The sequence below is a fragment of the Acomys minous genome (assembly GCF_964271855.1).
Source record: "Acomys minous genome assembly, chromosome: 2".
NCBI classification, from domain to species: domain Eukaryota; kingdom Metazoa; phylum Chordata; class Mammalia; order Rodentia; family Muridae; genus Acomys; species Acomys minous.
Window position 1 is genome coordinate 55,271,840 of NC_140484.1, and position 23,277 is coordinate 55,295,116.

The 23,277-nt window shown below is 51.0% G+C and overlaps 1 protein-coding gene across 1 annotated transcript in view; it reads right to left on the minus strand.

Moving 5' to 3' along the window:
* The window catches only part of SHANK2 (SH3 and multiple ankyrin repeat domains 2), a 448,993-nt gene that overhangs the window by 367,608 nt on the left and 58,108 nt on the right, over positions 1–23,277 (minus strand). The window contains exons 4-6 of the mRNA XM_084755599.1: positions 11,688–11,891; positions 9,146–9,217; positions 5,789–5,897 (exon numbers count right to left, since the gene is read on the minus strand). Of these exons, the coding sequence (XP_084611725.1) occupies positions 5,789–5,897; positions 9,146–9,217; positions 11,688–11,891 (385 nt within the window). The remainder of the gene's footprint in view (positions 1–5,788; positions 5,898–9,145; positions 9,218–11,687; positions 11,892–23,277) is intronic.

Below are 23,277 nucleotides of genomic sequence, written 5' to 3' on the forward strand. Positions count from 1 at the left end.
TCAGTTATGACAAACATATCACATCAGTGCTGTTAGTGGGGGAGGCTGGGGTGGGGGCATATGTGGACCCACTTAGCGTTAGTGCTGTTCAATCATTTTGAGACGTGGTCTCAATGTATCCCAGGCTAGTTGCCAACTTGATATGCAGCTGAGGACGGCCTTGAGCTCCAGAGCCTCTTGCCTCCACCTCCTGAGTGTTGGGATTGCAGGCATATGCTACCACAGTTGTCTGCTGTTTGCTGTTTGGGCAGCAGTTGGGCAGGACACAGGCTCTGTCTGCATGTTCTGTCTCTAAGACACAGCGGGATTTTTCCGTGAGCCTATAACTGGTTCTCTATGGACCCTAGACCCAAGCTCAGGCTCATTTCCTTCCCAGGCTGCCTCCCCTGGTCCACCTTCCTTATCTTCTCGCTTGTGTACTTTGTGAGCTTCCCATGCTCCCTCAGGAGCAGGTGCATAAAGAAGGATTGCAAAATAACTGGGTACCGTATCCGAGCTCCCGCCTAACAACAGGCCTCTTTATTAGAACTCCAAGGACCAACCAGACGCACCCCCACTTCCTGGAAGGGGCTATTTATGAACCAGCGGCAGGCCGCCTTCATTTGCACACCTCTAGTTGTCCACAGACTCATGTCTACAAGACTCAGAACCCCACTCCCTCCAGGCACAGCAATTCCTGGGGTAGCGATCATGCACTGTGATTCACTGTGTGACAGCTACAGACCGGAAGTCATCAGACAGGGCCCCCCCTCCACTCGCCAAGCCACAGAGCTCCAAGTGAGGGGAAGCAGAATGCCCACCAAAGCTTCTAATTGGACCACATGGGAGCTGGATGGGGCTCCTCAGGAGTCCACCACAGTCACAAGCAGGAGGAAACAGCACCTCTCAGGGACGATAAAGACTTAGAGGCCACCCCCCAGCTCCACTGACAGCCCTGGGGCACCACTGCGTGGAGCCTCTCTCTTGATGTGCTGCTTTGGGATTTTTGTCAACTTGACGTTAGCTAGAATCGCCTAGGAAGCAGGAATCTCAGTTGAGAAAATGCCTGTCAGACTAGCCTGTGTACATTTTCTTGATTAACCGTTGTTGATGTGGGAGGTGCCACTCCTGGGCTGGTGGTCCTGGATGCTGTGAGAAGGCAGGCTGAGCAACCCTTTGGGAGCAAGACAGTAAGCAGCATCCTCAGTGGCGTCTGTTCCCTTTGCTACCCCAAGGTTCCTGCCTTGCATTTCTGCCCTGACTTCCCTTCACCACAGGCTACAACTGGAAGCTGAAATAAACCCTTTTCTTCCAGGCTGCTTTTGGTCGATGCGATCGTCACAGCAACAGAAAGCAAACAAGGGCTGGTAGTAACCAGGTCCTACATGTGAGCCCAGATGAGCAAGTGTCTCAGTAAGAGCAGCCTGGTGGGGAACTGTCCTATTCTGGGCCTTTCACGAAGGCTTGGGCATACAGCAAGTTTCCAGCTTCCTTAATCAGCCACCTTTCTCTCACCTGAGCACCCCTCAAGCTCAGAAACCCACAGTGTGAAAGAAAAGTAATGATGGATGGGCTAAGCCCCCAGGGCTGTCACTGTGGCCGCCTTTCCAGGGCTTGGAGATGATATCCATCTGATCCCCGAGGTCCCATCATGGCAGAGAGGGACTCAAGAACCCCTCCACTAGGAGAGAAGTCTTCACTTTTCTCTTCGTGTTATTCAACGGAATTGACATTTCCAGAAGCTACAGGCATCTGCTACTGTTGACGGACCATGTGGTTGAAAGTGGCAGGTCACCCCACCAGGATTCCCATCTCACTTGCATGTCACTCAACCCAGAAAGACTGCCTCCCTAATTATGGCTCCCCAGTGCAGCTGACTCTGGGATGCAGAGCTGAGGCTCCTCTCTGGGGCTCATGGCATGTCTTGGTCTTCCGAAGGCAGCCGAATTTGACTCTCCACAGACAGAGCAAAGGCGTCTTGGTGTGCAGCCAGTCTGCTGCGCAGGGAGCGACTCAGAAAGTCACCAGACCCAGCTTGGAGCTTCCGGGATGTGGAGCAAAGTCCGCTCGAGCTAGAGGGGGCAAGCACCCATCTGGAACCAAAGCCTGGGGGCTGGGGGCGGGGGATGGCTCCTCTACTAAAGCGTTTGCTGTGCAAGCATGGGGACCTGAGTTCAGATCACAAAAGCCAGATATGGTGGCATCCAGTGCAAGGGACGCAGAGATGGGCGGATCCCTGGGACCCATCAGCCAGCTAGCCTAGCTTGGGAGCACCAGGCCAGTGAGACAGCAAGAGAACCTGTCTCAAAGAGACAGCTTCAGAGAAGCACACACACATGCCCGCAGAGACAGAGACAGACAGAGCAAACAACAACAACAACAACAACAACAACAACAACAACAACAAAGATACAAATAATGATTCCTGCCAAGTCCCAAAATAAATCCCAAGTCCTCTGTGGGTAAAGTAGGAAAGAGTTTCTAAAATAGCAGTGCCCTCGCCCCAACCTATATGTCTACTGTGCTCTGCAGCCCTATCCGGTTGCTTCTGCTGCCCTAGACCAGGAGTGTTGCACCAGGACTGGCTTAGACTACCCACTCTTCTCTCCTGGACTTGTTCTTTTTTAATCAGCTAACAACCCACACTGTAGCCACAGATACACAGCTGTCACTCAGTGCCCATGGAGGACAAGGCCCAGGGTCCCTAAGATGCCCAGCAGTATCCTAGACTGCCTGCCTGTCTGCCTGTCTGCCTTCCTTCTTTTCTTCCTTTTCCCCCCACCAGACAGGGTTTCACTGTATAGCCTTGGCTATCCTGGAACTTGTTTTGTAGACCAGGCTAGCCTCAGACATAGAGATCCATCTGCCTCTACCTTTGCCGCTGCCTCTCAAATGCTGGGATTAAAGGTGTGGGCCACCACAAGCCCTTTCTATATAGCCATGTCCTATTTGACTTTTAATCAATTTTAGATTGTTCTAAGACCAGTAGATTTCACTAAGTAGTGAGTAGATTTCACAGTCTACTTCTTAGAACAATAACAAGAGAGAGAGAAGCATTTGAACATGTTTAGGACAAACATGCTTTTTGCTTTTCTTTGTTAGTCCCTCATTGGTTGGCTCAGGGGTCTCACTGAACATGAGACCCACAAATACAAGACCAGCAGCATTTCAGAGAAAACAGAGTGGTCATCTCTTGTGAGCCCCATGCTCTGTGCTTCCAGATCCCTCATACTCAGTGATGAGAGGGCAGAATTTCTTGGAATTTCCCGAAGCATCAGCTCCTTGCCCATTACTACTATCTCTGTTCCAGCTCCAGGTGCGGCTACGAGAGGCCACCACACGCACACTTCTACTTCAATATAGTCAGTGTCCACTGGGGTCTGTCTCGGGATGACAGCTGCGTCAAAGCCCAGGACCAGAAACACTGATTTAGGAGGGGATGGGAGCCAAGGAGCCATGGCTCCCATCGGGAAGAAAACTCCCATTGCAGACACTGCCTCCTCTGCTAGTGACCATGGCAAGGTGAGAGAAGCTCACGCTGCCTGGTTGAGTCCCTTATAGAATCCTCTAGAAAGAGTCACCATGGGGCTGGGAGAGGGAACCAGATCTGAGGAATGGCTGAGGCCAATGGCTCACACTTAGGAGAAAATACAGGCCACAGGCCTTGAAGACAGAGCCCAGGCCTGGCTGAAGGTCATCTGTGAAGATTGAGGGCTCCTCCAGTTCCGCCACGGGAACCCACAGGCCTTTCCTCAATTTTTGGTGATAGAGATGGAACCCAAAAGTACTCTCTTGCTGAACTACACCCACAGTCCTTCTACTCTTTATTCTGAGACAGCCTTGCTATGTGGCCTAGGCTGGTAGCGAACTTACAACCTTCCTCTCTCAGCTTTTTGAGTGCTGGGGTCGTGGACACGTCCCACTCCTGGCTACACTTCACTTTCACGGTGAGAGTATGGGAGCTGTGTGTCATTGAATGGGACAGGAAGGTCCCCACTTACACAGAGCAAGCCAGAGCCATCCCAAGGGAGCATAGGAGCATCAACATAGAGCCGTGGGGGAAAGTAGGGACCAGGGAGTAAAAGGCCAGGGGCCCTGAGGCCACAGGAGGCATCCTGTCACAATACTAAAATCACCACTTTTTCCCCCGTGAAGAGCTTCTACCTTGACCTGGTGCCTGCTCACTCTGGTCAGGACCTCCTTGCACTTTCCCTCACCAGGGCTCCTGGAATCTCTCCTGGTATCTCCCCTGATATCTTGGATGTCCCCACCATCCTCAGGAACAAGCCCCTTCTCAGTTTCATGCTGCTCACTGATAAACCCAAGAGCAATGAGGCAACCCAGCCCCCATCAGACTCAAACATGGTCATGCTAGCTAGATCAGTACCCAGTGGGGCCCACCTCAGCTTGAGGGGGTCAGCCAGGCTGCCTCAAATGACAAACAAGATCCACACTTTATAAGACACCTCCATATCTTGTGCACATAGTAATTTTGAGGTGTGACAAGAAGTCATGTGGGAGCCAGCAGTGGACTTGGGGAACCCTGGGAGGAGGGAGAGGGAGGGAGAGAGAGAAAGAATGAAGGAAAAAGGATCCCACTGCTAAGGTCAAATATCTCCCATCCCAAGATCACACAGAAGGCCAAAGGTCCAAGCAGAGAGTCCCTTGACCCTCTGCCATACCACAGATACAGTGTTCACCTGGGCTGCAGCTGAGCGCCGCTCAGTAAACCCAGGAGACACTAGAAACATGGGAAGGTACTTTGGGTTGTCTTGATTAGGGAAGCTACTGGCGATTAGTGAGGGCTCAGCAACACCCCCACAAAGCCTAGGTCAACCACACAGCAAAGAACAGCCAGACCAGGTGTTGGCAGTGCAAGGCAGAGAGGCCTGTCCCAGCCAGTGCAGCTTTCTCCCAAGGAGATTTCAAGGCTAAGCAACTCAGCATCCAGCAGGGGGCACTAGACATGTGCATGCCGCTGCTGCCTGTCTGTGAGGAAGCCTGCATACAGGTGGAGGAAAAGGACGGACACACACACACACACATACACACACACACACAGTTGTGCTGGCAGGTTAGCAATCCAGTCTGGGGGCTCTGCAGGAGGCCTGGGCTCAGCAGGTAACAGCCCTATACATGTACAGCATCCCTTCCCTTTCTCATTTTCCTAACACTTATGTACGGAGCACCTACTGTATGCATGCATACATTGGGCTGCAGGCTCAGACAGCAAGGAGAAAAACAAACAAACAAACAAACCAGGCCTTCAGACAGAAGTTACATGAGTGGGGAATGCAGCAGCTCATTTTATGTTAACTCGACACAAGCTAGACTTATCTGAAAGGAGGAAACCTTAATCAAGAGAATGTTTAATAATATCTGTCTGCAGGGCATTTTCTTCATTACTGATTAACAGGGCAGGGCCCAGCCCATTGTGGATGGTGATGTCCCGGGCTGGTGGTCCTGGGTTCTATAAGAAAGCTGGCTGAGCAAGCCATGGGGAGCAAGCCAGTAAGCAGCACCCCTCCATGGCCTCTGCATCAGCTCCTGCCTCCAGGTTCCTGCCCTGCTTGAGTTCCTGTCCTCAGTTCCTTTGATGATGAGGTATGATACGAAAGCCTAAGCTGAATAAACCCTCTCCTCCCCAAGTTGCTTTGGCCATGGTGTTTCATCACAGCAATAATAACCCTAACTAAGACAAGGAGCCACTTCAAGGCTGAGGTAAAACCCAACACAGCATAGGAGACGAATGATTCACGGTAACCTGAACCCAGGAATAATAATTGCCTCATTAGAGTCCAACACCCACCTCCAGTCTCCAGGTCATGGAAATTGGGATCCAGGCCTCTGTCCAGCAGCTTAACCAGCTTCTCCACTGAGCGATGCTGAGTGTGGTCCAAAAACTTCTTCAGGTTGGTCTGGAGAAGAAACGAACAAAACAGAAATGTCTGTATGAGGAATGTATTTACAGGGGCAGGGGGTAGGGCTCTGTGGGCAGAGGACTTGCCTGGCATGATTGAGGCCCTGGGCTTGAGCCCAGTACTGCAGGAACTGGGGATGCTGGTGCACCCCTGTAATCCTAGCACTGGGAAAGTGGAGGCAGAAGGACCAGAGGTTCAGTGTCATCCTTAGCTGCATAGTGATTTCAAAGCCAGATTGGACCACATGAACTCATGCCAGAACAAAAGAATGGAGGGAGGGAGTGAAGGAGGGAGAGAGGGAGGGAGGAAGGGAAGGAGGCACTGGCCTCCTATGCACAGATCACTGCTGACAACCACCCAGGCTCACATGGGGCCAAACATGAGATCAACACACAGCCAACACTATGGGCCTGTCCTGGATGTTTGCCATCTTTGTACCAAGGCCTCCATATCTTTCTCTCCAGAATTCGCACAGGAAACTGTGATTTCTATGTAACAGCACTAGAGGTCTTGGGACATAGGGTAGAACCCTGAGGTGTGGGGATCCATGACCATCTAAAGAGGTACCAGAGAGCTCCTTCTACCACCACTGACAGCCATAACCTGGGCACCCAGAAATCCAGATTCTGATTGTCTGTGGGAACTCCAGTCTGCCTGTGGTTTCTAAGCTGTGATGGCAGCAGAAGTGGCTTCCACCATACGGGGACAAAGAGGTGCTCTCATGGGGAGAGAGAGCAGATCACCTGTGGGCAGGGTGACAATGGGTGGTCTCCAGGACCCACTCAGACCTTCCACTCCATTCTCAGTTGGGAGGCTGAAGTTGAGGGTCTCCTCCATAAAGAGGAGACTGCTAAGTCCCACCGCAGAGGCGGTGACACCTGGCCCTGAGGACACCTAGTTCAGGATGAAGGTGATCACACAGGTCAGTCACAGAGCCTGCCTGCCTCCTCTATCAGAGAAGTGACAGCTTCCACCCTCAGCAGGCAGCCCCGCCACAGAGTCAGGAGGAGCCCAGCATCCCAATCCACTGTCTCCACACCACAGGACAGGAGAACCTATGGCTTTTCCCTTGACAACGACATTCCTCTGCCTTCCAGGCACCTGCCATCCGCTGGATTCTCACCCAAACAGCTTACAGTCTGGGACTAGAACAAATGCCCAAAACCTGGCGTGTCATTTAAAACTACGGCTACTTAACTCACTCAGACCTTTCTTTAAATTCACAAGTGTTTGTATCTACACATTAAATAACAACAACAACAATAAAAATAATCACAGAAATGCTCAGACGCTGAGGTCATCCATATCCATGTGGATTCCTGGGTCAAAGCAGAAATTATATAAGAAAAGCCTGGACCACACTTGGCCAGAGCTTGGCTGAGGTGTCAAGGTGTCAAGGACAATTACACTATATCCCAAAGGGCAGGGAACCAAGGGCAGCTGACAGCCACCTCTGGGTAACTTAGGCACAAAAATAAAACAATGCTGGTCAGAGAGGCCACAGAAGCCCCTAAAACAATGCAGGCTGTTGCCATTTGTCTTGGCTGCTCATCAGAACAAGATGAAGACATGACACAGCTTGTTGCATGATACAGAGAAATCACTCTGGACCTGAGCGGGACACTTCCTCCTAGGCGGCTAAGCTTTCATAAATCTGAAAGGCTATGAAATAGCCTTATCTAGGGTGAGATAAGGCACCAACGGTCTTGCCCAGCTGTAAATAAATCCTACAAACCTTGATACAAACCTGCTGGGCAATATCGCAAAGGCAGGATAATAGTTATGGGAGCGACCAACCACTCCCTGTGGCTTTGAGGCCCACTCCGCAGTAGGAATTGAAGCCTAGTGCTGAAAATTGGGTCAAAAACCCACAGTAGGGAAAGTCATAGGCCCTAAGGGGGAAACACCAACTTGACATGGCATCAAGTTGCCTACTAAATATCTGTTTATTCCAATAAACATGCTGCCCTCAGCCTTAACCAGAGAAGCCTCTCCCCCCAGTTCTTACAGGGGCCTCACGGTTGCTCAGGTGCTGAGAAAAAGTAACCGTTCACCTCTCAGCCTGAAATGAGACACTGATGCTATCCCCTCTAAGGCTCAGAGAACATCGTGGAAGAAAAGGAGGAAAGGATGGAAGAGCTGAGAGACAGGGAGAAGGGCCGCCCAGTGCCATCTCCTGGGAAGACAGACATCACAGTCTTGAATTCAGTAGCTGTGGACCCCTGCGCTGAGTCTGCATACTCGGACATGGATGGAAGAGGGGCGCTGGCCTACCCCTCACTGCTGAACTATTTGCTCATACATTCAAGGAAACTGGGGGTGGTCCTTGGCTCCAGTTGTGAATCCACTGGTGACCTCTATGGTCAGACAAATGGCCCTGGTGGAACGAGATCGGTAGGGAGTACGGGGTGGGGGTTGGTGGAGATGAGAGGGAGATAAGAGAGGATAATAGAGCAATCAAAATCATTTATACACTACGCATCATACAGTATGAAACTGTCAAAGAATTGACTTAATTTTTTTTTTAATTAACTGAAGATAAGAGAAAGAAACCCATGGTGAGAACCCTGCATCCACCTGATAAACAAGAAACCTGTGGGTTTTGAATGCCCCATGTGCACTGTCCACAGCAGGAGAGCCAGGCCAGCACCAGGCATCTCATCTCAAGGGTGTCTAAGGGGAGGCAGTGTTCACCCCGTGTTGTCCAGGCTCAACCCACCTGCCCCAGAATCTCTACCTCCTGGTCCAGCCATGCTCCAGCCTCAGTGACATGTCTGGAGTGCATGACACAGGCACTCATGCCTTCAGCGGGCACAGAGCCCTCCAGCTAGCTCAGACCTCCCCTCCCGTTGCTGCCAGCACTTCCTAATTTTATAAGGTCTGCTGTGATTTGACGGCTCAGCGGGCATCCTTTCCCTTTGCCTCACCACATATCCAATTGCCACTGTATCACTCCTGCTGCCTTTTGACCTCCCTGGGCCACTAGAGAAGCAGCAACTTCTCCACCAGCTTCCTGGGGCCACCTTGCTGCTTGCTGTCTGGCCAGGTCTTCGGCAACGTGTGTACATGCATGTGTGTGTGCGTGCGTGTGTACATGCATGCGTGCGTGCGTGCGTGCGTGGTGAAGAATCTACCTGTATACTCCAGCCTGTCCTCCAACCCACAGGGCACGCAGGGACCACTCCCAGGATCAGAGGTGACCTGGTGGGGTGGAGGAAGCATTAACTGCCCCTCCCCCCTCATACCTTCGTGTGGAGCCTGGCCAGCTGCTTCTCATCCAGGCTGGACTGCTTGTACACACGCTTCTTGTAGCGAAACTGCCATGGAAACAAGAAAAAAGACTGCAGGTGACTAAATGCTAGACATGGATGCTCAGAGGGAAAGTGACCTGGCCAAGGCTAGGGAACCCTAATCTTAACCAAGGTACTGGCGCCTGTGCTACACAACCCACCCACCCCCTTAGGAGTCCCATCACCCGGTGGCCATCAGGGCACACGGAAGGCTCTCAGCTGTGGAAGCCAGTCCTCAGTGGGTACAACGGGAGAGATGGTCTGACACAGTACTCAGTTCATGCCCTCATCCTGCTGGCTCAGTCTGTGGGAATCCACCTGCCCTTCGCTTATTGGGAGCGGTGCACCTTGGATGTTACAGTTTTCTTCCCTGTCACTCACCTCTGTCAGAACTACATGAGCAATCCCATGCACATCTCTGCCCAAGGCTCAGAGGCTCCCACTGGGCCCTGTCCAAGGCTCAGGGGGTCCCACTGGCCCCTGCCCAAACTCAGGGGCTCCCACTGGGTCCTGTCCAAGGCTCAGGAGCTCCAACTGGCCCCTCAGGACAGTGCTGCCTACTTGGGGTTGGAAACTTCATTGCAGAGAGGAGAAGTGGACTGGGAGTTGGTGCCAACACTCCCAGGCAAGCGGTGTCCCAATGGTCATCCTTATCATGCTCCTTCCTCCCGGACACCCAGACCTTTGCCTAGCTAAGGTTAAAGAGATCATGCAGAAGGTTCCTGAAGAACGCTGAGCACAGGCGAGGCTGAGATTTTGAGAGGAAACACGAGGCCCTCTATCTGCTGAGTGACTCTGAACTGGTCCTTGTCCCACCTCAGCCTCAGTTTCCTTATCTTTCTCACAAGGACAACACCACCCAAGGGTCCCAGAGCGAAATGACCTTCCTGAACTCAGGCCACTTTGTGCCTCCTTCCTGACCTCCTCTGAGACTGTCATATAAAGGGTCGTACAGGTGCTCAAAAACACAAATACATTCCAGGCGGGGCATAAGCTAGCTCCCAAACTGAAATCTGACCTTGTATAATTTTCCTTTTTTAAAGGATAATTTTGTTTTAGGAAGCTGGGGAGATGGCTCAGTGGTGAGGAACACTTGGCTATTCTTCCCGCGGACCTGGGTCCAGTTCCCAGCACCCACACAGTGGCTCACAACCATCTGTAATTCCAATTGCAGGGTATCCAGTGGCGTTGTCTGGCTTCTGTGGGTGCTTTACATGTTTGATGCATATACATATATGTAGGTAAAACACTCATGTACATAAAAGTAAGAAAATGTAAATTTTAATAATATTATTATTTTGTGTCTACTGATGTTTTGCCTGCATGCGCATCTCTGTGTACCAGAGGCCAGAAAAGGGCATTAGATCCCCTGCAACGGGAGTTAAAGATGGTTGGAAGCTACCAAGTGAGTGTTGAGAATCGAACCAGGTCCTCTGCAAGAACAACAAATGCTCTAATACAGAGAGCAATCTGTGTGGTATGTGTGTGTGTGTGTGTGTGTGTGTGTGTGTCTGTGTGTGTGTGTGTGTGTCTGTGTGTGTGTGTGTATGCACGCGCATGTGTGTATACGCGTGTTTAGATGCTGTAATCTGAACTTGGGTCCTCTGAAAGAGCAACAGCTGCTCTAATACAGAGAGCAATCTGCCTGTGTGTGTGTGTGTGTGTGTGTGTGTGCGCGCGCGCGCGCACGCGCACGCGCATGCACATGCACGCATGTGCACGTGTGTTTAGATGCTGGAATCTGAACTTGGGTCCTCTGGAAGAGCAACAGCTGCTCCTAACCACTGAGCCATCTCTCCAAGTGCCAGTGCCAACCCCTGTACTATCCAAAGGAGGCATCTGTGTCCTGCTCTCCCTCTGCCCCACACAAGATGACAAGTCCACAGGGGGCAAGGTGCACCCATGGCTCAGATGGGATCTCTTGATTTTTCAGGTGTCAAAACAAATCAGTCATGAAGAACTGGGGGCCAGGACTGCTCAAGTGCATGTGGCCCCTATGGTCAGCCTGTGCAACTTCTAGATGGAATTGGAGGGAGCCGAGCCAAGCTGGAGGAAGACCATGCCTGCTGCTGGACTGCAATGCTGCACCCTACATCCTGCCTGATGCTGCCCACATCCGGATGCCGCCATAAGCTCAGCTCCCACTTTTGTCTTCAGCTAATCATGCCACTGGTCCACATTCTCAAAGTCACCAAGAAGGACCTGTCACACACACATACCTAACAGGGGAGGTCCAAAGGAGCCAGGCTTTAACTGTAGGGTGAGTAATTTTCTAATCCAAACCAAGCAGGAGCCTGGTTAAAATGCTGCACCTGGCCGGGTGTGGTGGCGCACACCTTTAGTCCCAACAGGTGGGTCACTGTGAGTTCGAAGCCAGCCTGGTCTACATAGTGAGTCCAGGACAGCCGAGGCTACACAGAGAAACCCTGTCTCGGAAAAAAAAATGCACCAGGCATGCACAGCACCAGCCCTCACACAGTCCCTCGTGGCCAGTTACCTCCAAGGAAGGCACACCCTGGCCTGTGGGCTGCGGGTATTCCCGTAACAGCCGTTCCTCGTCCAGGAACTTGCCATCCCGCCCGTTGCTGGCCGGCTGGAAGAGCCCGTAGTTGAGTACATCCTTCAGGCCTTGGTTCAGTGTGCACAGGATCCGCTGCTTGGCCACCCACACTGTGGCATCTGGGTTAAACCGAATGCACTTCTGCAGGGGGACCAGAAACACGAGTCAGGGATGCCAAGGTTCATCAGAGCATCATCCACCCGGGCACAGGATCAAAGGAGTCCTGTTCCTTCCATGCCCTCTGCGCCCTCTGCCCCACTGCTGCTTGTTCAGAACACAGGAGGCAAGAGCTGTGGCTTGCTGACTGCAAAGTAAAGTTTACCTCTGCCTCTCAGACGGAGAGGCTGGGGAAAGCAAAAACAGTTCAACCAGGGCTGAGAATCAACGAAGTGCCATGCCGGCTGAGCACGGGGCCTAAGCTTGAGTTCTAGAACTTTCACAAAGATCCCAGCACTGGGCAGGTAAAGACAGGTTAATGCCTGAGAGTCCCTGGCCAGCTAGCCTAGCACGGACATCAAGATTATTAGATGCATATGATATCTGTGCCGAGAGTCACAGCTAAGTACTACTGTCCTTAAAATACACTGGGGGTCACAGGGCCCCTTCTGAGCCCCCAGATCTATGGACACTCAGGTTTCTCATATGTAATGACAACACGTTTTAAAAATTCCACACATCCTCCCCAAATGCATTTCATATTGGAACACAAAATTGAAACCTACCAAGTTCATATTTGAGAACTTTGTGTGATTGTATTAGAAAAGATTTTTTTTTCACTTTTGTTTGTGGCATTCACAGCTGTCCTGGGACACACTGGATGATTTCCTATTTGTTTTTTTTTTTAACACCTAATAGATCCAGTGTACATGTGTGTCAAAGTCACACTCCACCCTGATGCAGATAAAATAAGTCCTGTGCACTTCAATTCTCAATCCACCTCCATGGAGCCTCTGGTCCAACAGTTGACAGTGCCACCTGAGGTGCACATGCCTTGTTCTCTCTCAGGCAACTCTGACACCTTGTCTCAGGCATTCACCATGGGAGGCCTGAGGGACAAGAGACATCACACCAACACAGTCTCTGAACAGAAAACCAGAGCCACACGCACTATCCAGCTGGTGGGATGGCTCTGTGGTTAAAGTGTTTGCCGTGCAAGTGCAAGGACCGGAGTTCAAATCCCTAGAATGCATATAAATGTCAGGTGGGTATGGTGCACAGCCATAATTCCGGCCCAGAAGGTAGGGACAGCTCACGTGGCAGAGCAAGCTGGTGGCACCAGCCATATGGGTTTGACTGATAGAACCTTAGATCCTGCTTCAGTGAATAAGGAGAATGAGCAATGAAGGACTATTCTAGACATCACCCTACCCACTCATGTGTCCATACAGACGCAAATATGCATACATATATGCACGCCACCTACACATAAATGAAAATGGAAAAAACAAAACCCAACTGTGTGTACTGGAAGGGTGAGAGGTGGCAATCACGAGAAACTATTTGATCAGGGTGTGTGTCCTTGGGGGCACTTGCTTAGGTATCTGAGGTTCAGCATCCTTGGCCAGAGAAATGAGAATGAAAACATTATTAATGTAACAATGATATTACCCACTTATGGCTGTGGTAAGTGTGGAATAGACATAGCACAGTTCTGACGTGCTAGGATCCATGATATTGATGATATTGACAGGTGCTGTCATGGCTGTCATCACCATCACCAACATCACCACTATCACCACCATCACCCTCATCATCACCAGCCCCGCCACCGTTACCATCAAGGTCATAGATATCATCACCATCACTGCCACCACCTGGTAGGCCTCTCTAGGAACACTCTAATTGACATGCCCTGATGTGTGTCTCCGTGGTGATTTCCAAATTCAGTCAAGTTGACAATCAAGATTAAAGGCCAGGGGCAGGTAATTTACATGTTCGTAACTTCATGAGGATGCTGTGACTGACCCCAGATGTGCTGCTTCATACCTGAGTTCAGAAGTCCAAGACCAACGTGGCAGCAGGGACTCCCCAGGATGCCCTGAAGAGCCTCTGTCTCACTCTCTAGTTCTAGAGCTTTATTGGAGACCTTCAGCACTTTGTTTGTTTGTTTGTTTTTGCCCTATAGGAACATCACCCAGATAATCTTCCTGAAGCCTCCATCCTGTGCACCTTCTGTGACATCCCCATGTACCACTCTGCAATGTCACAGTGTTGGGTCAGAGCTCCCTTCTCCAGTACAGTCTCATCTTACTTGGCCACACCTGCAAAAACTTATTTCTAAATAAGTCACTGTCTCCTTGGGGGCTATGTTGCTTATGGCCACATGTATCTTTCTGGCGGCCATGTGAGTGGGGTGAGGCCTAAACTCTGAGCAAGGGATCAACATGGTTGCAGCTTAGTAGGTCTACCCAGCAGGTTGGTGGCAGACCCAGGCCTTCCTGACCTCTGAACTCTGGCTCTTTCCAGAAGGGTCTCCACGTGATGCCTCTGGTGCTTTTCAAAGCTACTGCTTTGTTTCTCGGGATTGGTTCTTGCGCTAGGGAGGTGCAGACTAGGCATCACTGCTCTACCCACCAAATGGCAGTGAATGCCAGTCTTTGTGTAGCCTACAATGGCATACAAGCCCTCTGGGAGGTGACATACAGCCTTGGGCTCCTCTAGGCACTTGCCAGTTGGCAGGTTCTTGTCAGCTGTGGGGAGGGCCTGGTGGAATGCGCTGAGGTGTGGCTGTGTGAGGGAACCTGAGTTGGGGCGTCCCATGTGTGTATTGTAACCCAAATCCTGCAATGATTCCCGAACTGGGAGTGGTGGAGTTGCCAGCAGCCTCAGGAGGCCATATCTCTTATCGTGCTTTTGTTGTGTCAAGATCACAGAGGTTCTCACCTAGCCCTGGGCGGATGGAAGGGGGCCCACGTGACTCCTCACTGGAAGGAATAACTGGTCCCGCTAGGTCCTGTAACCAACCCAGGAAGGTCAGAAGGTCACCCTGAACTCAGCTAGTGACACCTGAGAGGGACCAACAGGAACATTCATTCATGCGGGGAATTGGGGGGTGTCAGCTTCCCTGGCTGGGATTGTAGCTGTTAGACCAGTGTTCAGGGCTTTAATCTCAACCCAGCGACCAAGACCCTTCCATCAGGAGCTGACACACATTATACTTCTCCGTATCTGCTTACACCAACTGCAGAGCAAGCAAAACAGAAAGGTGCCAATAACCATTATGCCACCCAAGGAGACACGTTCAGGTCATGCCTACGTCAGGGAAACCCTCCTTTCTGCTCAGACTTTCCAGTTTCTAGTAAGCTTGTCCAATGTTGGACATTTACAGCCCCTAGAGGACACACTTTAAGTCCTCGTAAAGAGGGATAAAGTTTGAAAGAGCAATCATCTTTTTCAAAACATAAAGCAACAGAAATCTGTATAGTGGTGCTGGGGGTGCAGCTGGCACTGTGTGTGGCTGCCACCTACACTGGGCACCTCTGGAAAACACAAGAACACAGAAGGGAGCCCTCTAGGCTGGGTCCCCGAGCTGGGCACAGGACTTCAGGGTGCAGGCACAGAGGAAAGCTTTCAGAAGGACAACAAAACCAATGGAAAGACGATGCCTCCGTCAACACAAATTCACAGAACTAAAAACACTGGGAAGGAGCCCCCTGCTCTCGCAGAGGTGGGATGGTGATCCCATCGGGCAGTGGCACACGCGCTGACGGGAAAGCAATGTACCCAGACCGCGTCACTGCAGAAGGACTGGGCAGAGGCAGCCTCCGGCTGCATAGCCCAAAGCGTTGGTTACTGTCTTCCCCTTTGAGACAGACTACTCCACAAAAGCAACTGAAGTGGGAGAGTCATAGTTTATGGGGATACGGTCCACCATAGTACAGAAGGCACAGTAGCAGGAACGGCTTGTGGCTGAGAGAGTAGGTGGGCACAGATTAGGAAGCTGAGACTAGACAGGAAGTAGGTGGATCCAGGCTGTGAACCTCAAGGGCCACCTTCCAAGTGTCCCACTTTCTCCAGCTAAGCCCTACTCCCTGGGGGGGGGGTCCCATATCAGCATGGCTAACTGGGACCAGGTGTTCAATTCATGGGGAGGGTGCTTCCCACTTAAACTGTAACAGCCCTAGATCTACCATCCTTGATGGACCCCGAGTCTCACACGAGCTTCCAACCAGTGTGCCCCGCATTCACATCACTCCAACCCCTGTCCCCAGCCCATCCTCAGACCTCACTTGTCATCAACAACAGGACTAGGATAAACGCTTTGACACGGGATTTCCCCATCCTGCCCTACCTCCCTCCTGTTTCTTCTGTCACCCTGGGCTTACCTATGACCTACATGGTCCCCACATGTTTCTCTTCTACAAAACAGACGGCTGCCCTTCCTCCCCAAGTCACCAACAGCATCTGCCAGGACACAGCCCCACTCCCCTCTCCATCTCAGAGACACCCCAGCGTTCAGCTGATCCTAATGCTCCCAACTCCAGCTGAGCTGCTTGGGGATGAGGGAGGATGAGTGGGGATGAGGGGGGATGAGGGAGGATGAGTGGGGATGAGGGGGGATGAGTCACATTCTGAGGTTCTGGAGTCAGGGCTCCAACATAAGAACAGGAGAGGTCACACCTGTCCTATACCAGGCACAACTGGATGGCCAAGAGCAAACATCTACAACCCACAGAGGACCACATGCCCACAGTGAGGGCTGAAGGGCAAGTCGGCACTGACTGCCAGCCCTTGTGAACACCAGTGGGATGAACAAGACAGCGCTGGGGGGCGTGTGCCCACCACTGCAGAAGGACAGCTGCCCCTAGTTTGCTGTACACGAGTGTTCTGAGTCGCAGCAGCACTGGACAAAGCCAGCTACAGTGTGCCCATGTCTCTCTGCGGCCTGAGACGAGTGTAAGGACTGCCTCATGAGACTGCAGTGAAGGCGAGGGAGCATCTAGACAAAGCAAGGAAGACTAGTACATACTACGTTGCAGAAAGTCTCATTACAGTGGGCAGCCTGGGTGGGAAGTTCAACAAGGCCAGGCCAGAACTGAGCACATACTCTATGGTCCCCACCTCCTCACACCCTGTTAATCCCGAGTGAGACTTAAATCACCCACTTACCACCCAAGGAGCCAGGAAGAAACCTAAAGAACCCGAGGACGAGCATTCATGGAAGGGGTCCCTAAGGTAGCTGGGGCCACCCCCAGAGTGGGAAACATGGTCCCTGGCATAGGTCACACCATGGACAGTGCATTCCTTGTGTGCTCTTACATACTCTGGACAAGAAATTGCATTTCCCATTGAAAACCACTCTGCACTGACTAGCCACACCATCACTGATTTCTTCACGGTGCTGTGTGTGTTCATGTGTGTGCAGGGACATTTGCGTGCAGGTGCTGGTACGTGTGTGTGTGTGTGTGTGTGTGTGTGTGTGTGTGTGTGTGTGTGTGTGTAGAGGCCAGAGGGCAGTATTGGGTGTCATTTCTGAAGTCTCACTCACCTTGATTTTTTAAAAACACCAATCCCTGTCACTAGCCTGGAACTCACTGATTAGGCAGTGCTGCCTAGCCAATGAGCCCCCAGGGACCTACGTGTCATTGCCTTCCAAGAGCTGGGGTTACAACCATGTAGCCCTATGCCTGGGTTTTTAACATGGATGACGGGGATTGAACTCAGATCCTTGAACTTGCAAGGCAAGCATTTTACAAACTGAGCAGTCTCCCCTGCTCTCACAATGCATTTGCATGACCCATGTTGAACACAGGCTTTTTGGAAGCTTGAGGCAAGGCATGCTGAGGAAGATTTTGGCTGGGTCGGCTGGCTGGCTGCAATATGCACCTGCTCTGAGAAACAGCAATGCAAGGTCAACCCATGCTGTGATTGGGCCACAAATGCCACTATCCAAATTAAAATGTTTTTTGTCTTGAGCAAAAACCCATCAATCACGCTGAGACTCGTGGCAGTTGGTGCTGGAGCACGGCTGAGGCAATACATGAAGCTTAAGATGAGGGCTTTAAAGGGAGCTGGTGACCTTGACCTAGAAAGGCAGGCTAACACCGTGATGCTGAAGTCCAAGGGCCAGGCTTATGCTTCGGAGAATTTGATGGAGACCGTGGCTCTGGATTCCCTTTTCCAATTATAACACTTCAAGCCGCAGAAGCCTAATCGCAGCCATCTGATGCTGTGGCGAAGCCTCAGCTATTGCCGAGGTGAGACCGAACCAGAAGGTGCTGCTCAGACCCACTAGGGGCTCGTGTGCTCCTTGAGGATGAGTTAATTTTCCTCCTTAGCCGCTCTCTCGGGCAGAGCTATCACAAAGTAGACAGTCAAGACTTTGGCCACAGTAGTCAGTGTAAAAGCAATAAAGTGAAGAGGAGAGCCTGCCCTGAGTCAGACAAGATACACTCACGAGGCACTTACATGCTGCTCTCCCTTGGTGTTCTAAAGGTAATGGCAGGCTGGGCATGGTGGCGCATGCCTTTAATCCCAGCACTCGGGAGGCAGAGGCAGGCGGATTGCTGTGAGTTTGAGGCCAGCCTGGTCTACAAAGTGAGTCTAGGACAGCCAAGGCTACACAGAGAGACCCTGTCTCGAAAAACCAAAAAATAAAAAATAAAAAAATTTTAAAAAATTAAAAAAATAAAGGTAACAGCACTCCTGCATCCAAGGTAGGGCACTCCCAAACTGTCACGTGTTTCCAGTGCCACTCAGCTGCCAGGAACTGGAACTTGGGAAACCCCCGAGGCTTTGGAGAGCTGCAGTACCCCCAGTAGCACAGAGAGAGGAGGGAGACTACTCCAACTAGAAAGCTAATCAGGAGGAGGGAGGCAGGCCAGGCAGCAACCAGTCACAGACTGAAAAGCTGTGGAAAGTGGGGGTGGGGTGGGGGTGGAGAGGCAGGAAGGGAGTTTATCCCACCTGGTAGAGACAAAGTGGGAGCAACCAAGCCAGGAAGCAGAATCAGAGACAACATGAGGGGATCCTGAAAATATAATTCTTAGAGTGGCACGGGACAGAGAGGGGGGCTCCTTAAAGGGAGGTGGTCATAGATATGGAATCTACCTCCGGGTAGAGGTACACTATTGTTCCTCCCCTAATAGTTTATCCAGAAGAACCAGCTAGCCAATCACCTGGCCAGGGTAACACCTCTCAGGAAAGCTCACTGCCATGTTAAAGAGTTGGGAGGAATAATTATCCTTTCAATGAGAGAATGTATTTTTTTTTTTCCTCCCAGAGAATCCCTGTTCTCTGTGCTGTTCCTGGGCTCTGTTAGTTGGCTCACCTGAGCCTTGACTCAGAAAAATGCAATTTTTCTCTTTTCCTCTCTCAGTCTCTTTCTTTTGGATGATGGCCAGAGTCACAGTAAGCTGTCTCCAGGGCCATGGGCCTTTTTACTCTTTCTCTGAAGCCCTCTTTGCCACCACATAGCTGCGTCTCCTACATATGTCTGCTTACAAACAGCACAAATTGTCTTCCTTGTCACCTCCCTCCACTGGGCAAGTTCCCAGACTTACAGTTTGTCTGCCCTGGGGTTTTTCTTTTAAATACTAATAAGATCTACCTCCAGGGTTTTTTTTCCCCCTGAGTCTAATCTTAAATTCTTTTTATTAACATGACTAAGCACCCTGAAGGGACCCCAACTTCCCCCAACAGATGTGACAACCCAAAATTCCTATAACACTACTAGGACTCCATATATTCAGAAATGAGCTCAGGCTGGACTCTAGAAGGCTTACTGGCTGTCAGATAAAAGGCAGCATTCCTCGGGAGCTTGTGAAATGTGTTTTCTGTGCCCCAAAGCGGTCCCTTGTCTCTGGCAGAAGGGACATGGCTCTCCGTTGTAGCATATCAAAGCCCATGCTGGCCACCTGGCTCCTCGGTCCCTAGTCACAAGCACTTGTTACACATTTCAAAGTCCGCACATTGGCCCTCCGCAGCTCTCCCTCCAGCTCGCAGGCTTCTCTCCCCACAGCAACCATCCTCCTTATAGCCCAGCTGCTCCTGCTCTTCTCTCTCTTGCTCTCTTCTCGCCTTCTTGCTGTTTCTCAATAGCATACTGAATATTTCTCAATATTCTCTTGAATTCTTGCTATTTCCATCTCTTGCTATTTGTTCTATTCTCTCTCACTTCCCTAGCCCGGGTCATGTCCAGACTGCTTTCTTTTCTCTCTGCTCCAGACTCTTCCTGATGCCTTTGGATATTTCCTCTCTCTTGTTAACAACAACAACAATAATAATACCTAATACCTTCCCTAACGGAGTGGCAATTTCAGCAGTTTCTTAACTATGGCCAACGCCATCAAACACAGTCACAGCAAAGATGTCAGAAGACAGCCCCGGCCTTGGATTTCACATGGGTGAGTGGGTCACCTTCCTGGGATTCATCATGGCACACCAGGAGAGATATTGTTCCATGTTCCTCGACAGCCTGGCCTCTGAACCTCCGCATTCCACCCTGACATGGGATTTGCTGAGTTTTTGTATAGTGTTTTGGTATATCCCAGGCCAACGCTTCCATTCCCAGAAGTTATTTTTTTTCTAAGAGATTTAAGTGGGAATTAACAACGAGCTCAAGCAGAAAAGCATACCATGTTGGTTGATCATGTTTGGGCTCAGAGACCCGCCGCCAGCTAGGTCACCTGACCATGCACACACAACTCCAACATGATATCCAACAGAAGAAAAGGGTGGCCCAGCATCCTGACCACACAGAGGAGAAGCGTGGCTCAGTCAGTTTTAGTTGTTGGAAAATGCTGGATGTGAATATCGGGTCCCCCTCCACCTGTTGCTACCAAGCCAAGCTGTGAGAGAGAAATAATAGTTGGCAGGATCAAGGTTGCCTTTCTTCCGTTCCACGAAGGGTGGGGGGCCCCCCGGACCTCTGCTCTCTCTCCAGCAGCTCTTATGATGCACCGGGTCCCTGATGAAAGCTGTGGGGTGGAACTGCCCAGCTGAAGCAGGAGGAGACAGGTTATCACGGCAGCACCGCAGACGAGATGGGGGCGGGAGCTTCCTTTGGGGTGGTGATGAGTTAACGAAACCACAAAGAAAACGAGACTCTCTGCCATCTTTCTCTCTCAGCAACGATCCAGCCACACGCTACAAAGCACACTGGGTGGTCCCTCAAAGCAGGTACGAAATCCTAAGCGCACGCTTCTACACTGCGAAAGGGTAGATGGACACACGGATGCTTGAATGTTTGCATGGATGAGGGGATGGGATGTGTGGTGGGGAGAAGAACGGACGGAGGAGAAGATAAGGCGTGGACGATTGAGTTGGCGGGCGGACAGGTGCGTGGGTGACAGATGGGTAAGGGATGAACATGGTGACATATGCCTATGATCTCAGCACTTTGGGGGCTGAGGCAGGAGGATCATGAGTTTACGGCCAGCCTGGGGGGGGTACATATCAAAACTGCCGAGAAGGTGGGGGGAGGGAGAGGGAGAGAGAGAGAATATGAATGAAAGGAAGGGACTGGAAATGAGGACAGCAAAGGCTGACTGTATCAGGAAGGCTTAATCTCATCACTAAAAAGTGAAGATGTCTGTGGCCGTAGATCTATGTAATAGACATCCTGGAGCCTGCGGTACTTATTATTCTTGACATTTTCTCTATGAGGAATAAAATACTTCTACAGCCCTCAGGCATCCTCAGCCTCATGGGGCCTGGATGGATGGTTGAGCTTCAGCTATGGCCACAGTCCTTGAACTCCAAGCCTCTGAATGAGGACCATCATCGACGTCATCTACTATCCAGTTGTGTTTGTGACTTTCTTTGTTTGCTGAGACAAAAGCAACTGAAGGGAGGGAGGGAAGGAGGGAGGGAGGAAGGAACGGAGGGAGGGAGGGAGGGAGGGAGGGAGGGCTTCTGTGGCTCACAGCTTGAGGGTAGAGCTCATCATGGCCGGGAGGGCATAGACCTCAGTCCCAGAACCCCAGCCTATAGAACGGTGCTGCCCGAATGCAGGATGGGTCTTCCTGCCTCACTTAAGCCTCTCTGGAAACATCCTCACAGACAGCAAGAGGTGATCCCCCCCCCCCCCGACCCCCAGGGCAATTTCATATCCAGTCAAGTTGGCAATGGAGATGAAGCACCATGTCGGCCCTGTTGGATGGCTTTTTTCATAGAGCAGAAACTGTACCCAATCAAACTCACACACAAGGAATCTCTAGTCGAGTCTTTAGTCTCAAATAAACCACTTTTGGGTGAGTACTGAGCAAGTAGAAAAGAGTCTATTCTAGGCCAGCGAGAGGACTGAGTCCCCGAGCCTGATGACCTGAGTTCAATTCCTGTAACCTATACAGTAGAAGAGAGAGCTAACTACCACAAGATGTTCTCGACCTCCACATGTCCCATGGCATGCAGACGCACAAATAAATAGTTATTTCTAAACTGTTAAGGAAAATCCATTCTGAGAGAGACGTGCACAGGGAAGTGCAGCTGCTGGCCCAGAGGAGCCTTTTGACATAGGAGTTCCGCACGTCTGACTTGATCAGGGAGGCTACCTTGTGATGTTTAAGAAGTCAGTGTGGTGCTTTCCCCTTCAATCCATGCAATGACGAGGCTGATGCAGGGGAATTGTCAGAAGTTCCAGGGCCAATCTGATCTACATAGAAAGAGCCTATCTGAAAAAATGAAAATAAAAACAAGAAACAAAGAGCTCAGTGGATTTGTGAGCACCGGTGTGCGTACGAATGTGAGGGGACAGATATGTGGCCAACAGGAGAGACAGGACTCTAAAGAGCAAGTCTCCAGCTCTTGGTCTGTACATCCTGTGACTCCACTTAGCCTGCATGTGCAGAGAGGAAGAGGCACAGGGAGATCCATGGGAGGACAGGTGGTTAGAAGGTGCACAGATTCCTCCAGGGATAAGAAAACACTATGACTGAGGGGGCAGTGCCCCCACCTGTGAATCCCCTAAGATCCACTGAGGCATATACACTCGTCCATGAGTGAATGGTGTAGTTACGTGAATTATGAAAGAAAATGGATGCTGAGGGAGTGATGCAGCTGTTAAAGCATTTGCCATGCTAGCATGAGGACCGGAGTTCAGAGCCTCAAGACCTGTAACTCATCCTCCAAGGAAGACCCCCAGAGCCAGCTGCTAGCAAGCCTAACCATATCATAGGCAAGCTCTGGATTTCATTGAGAGACCCTGCCTCAACTTACAAGGTGGGAGAGATGTAGTCAAGAAGGACTCTCTACATTAACCTCTGGCCTCCACATGCACAAGCACACCAACACACACACACACACACACACACACACACACACACACACACACACATGAAAATGAGAAAAAGAAAGAAAGAAAATGGGGTTTTGGTTCTGTTCCTGGAAACAGCCATGACCCAGGCATTCTATTTCAAACTGACTGACAGGTCACTGTTATAAGGCCCCCAGGGCACTGATCTTAGTACCCCAGGTCACCTGGAACCCATGCAGTCTCTCTTTCCCCTGCCTGCCCTGCACCTGGCTCCCATCTCTGTTTCTCCTTCTCCCCAGGAGTCTCTTCTCTCCATCGGCTTCTTCTTCCGAC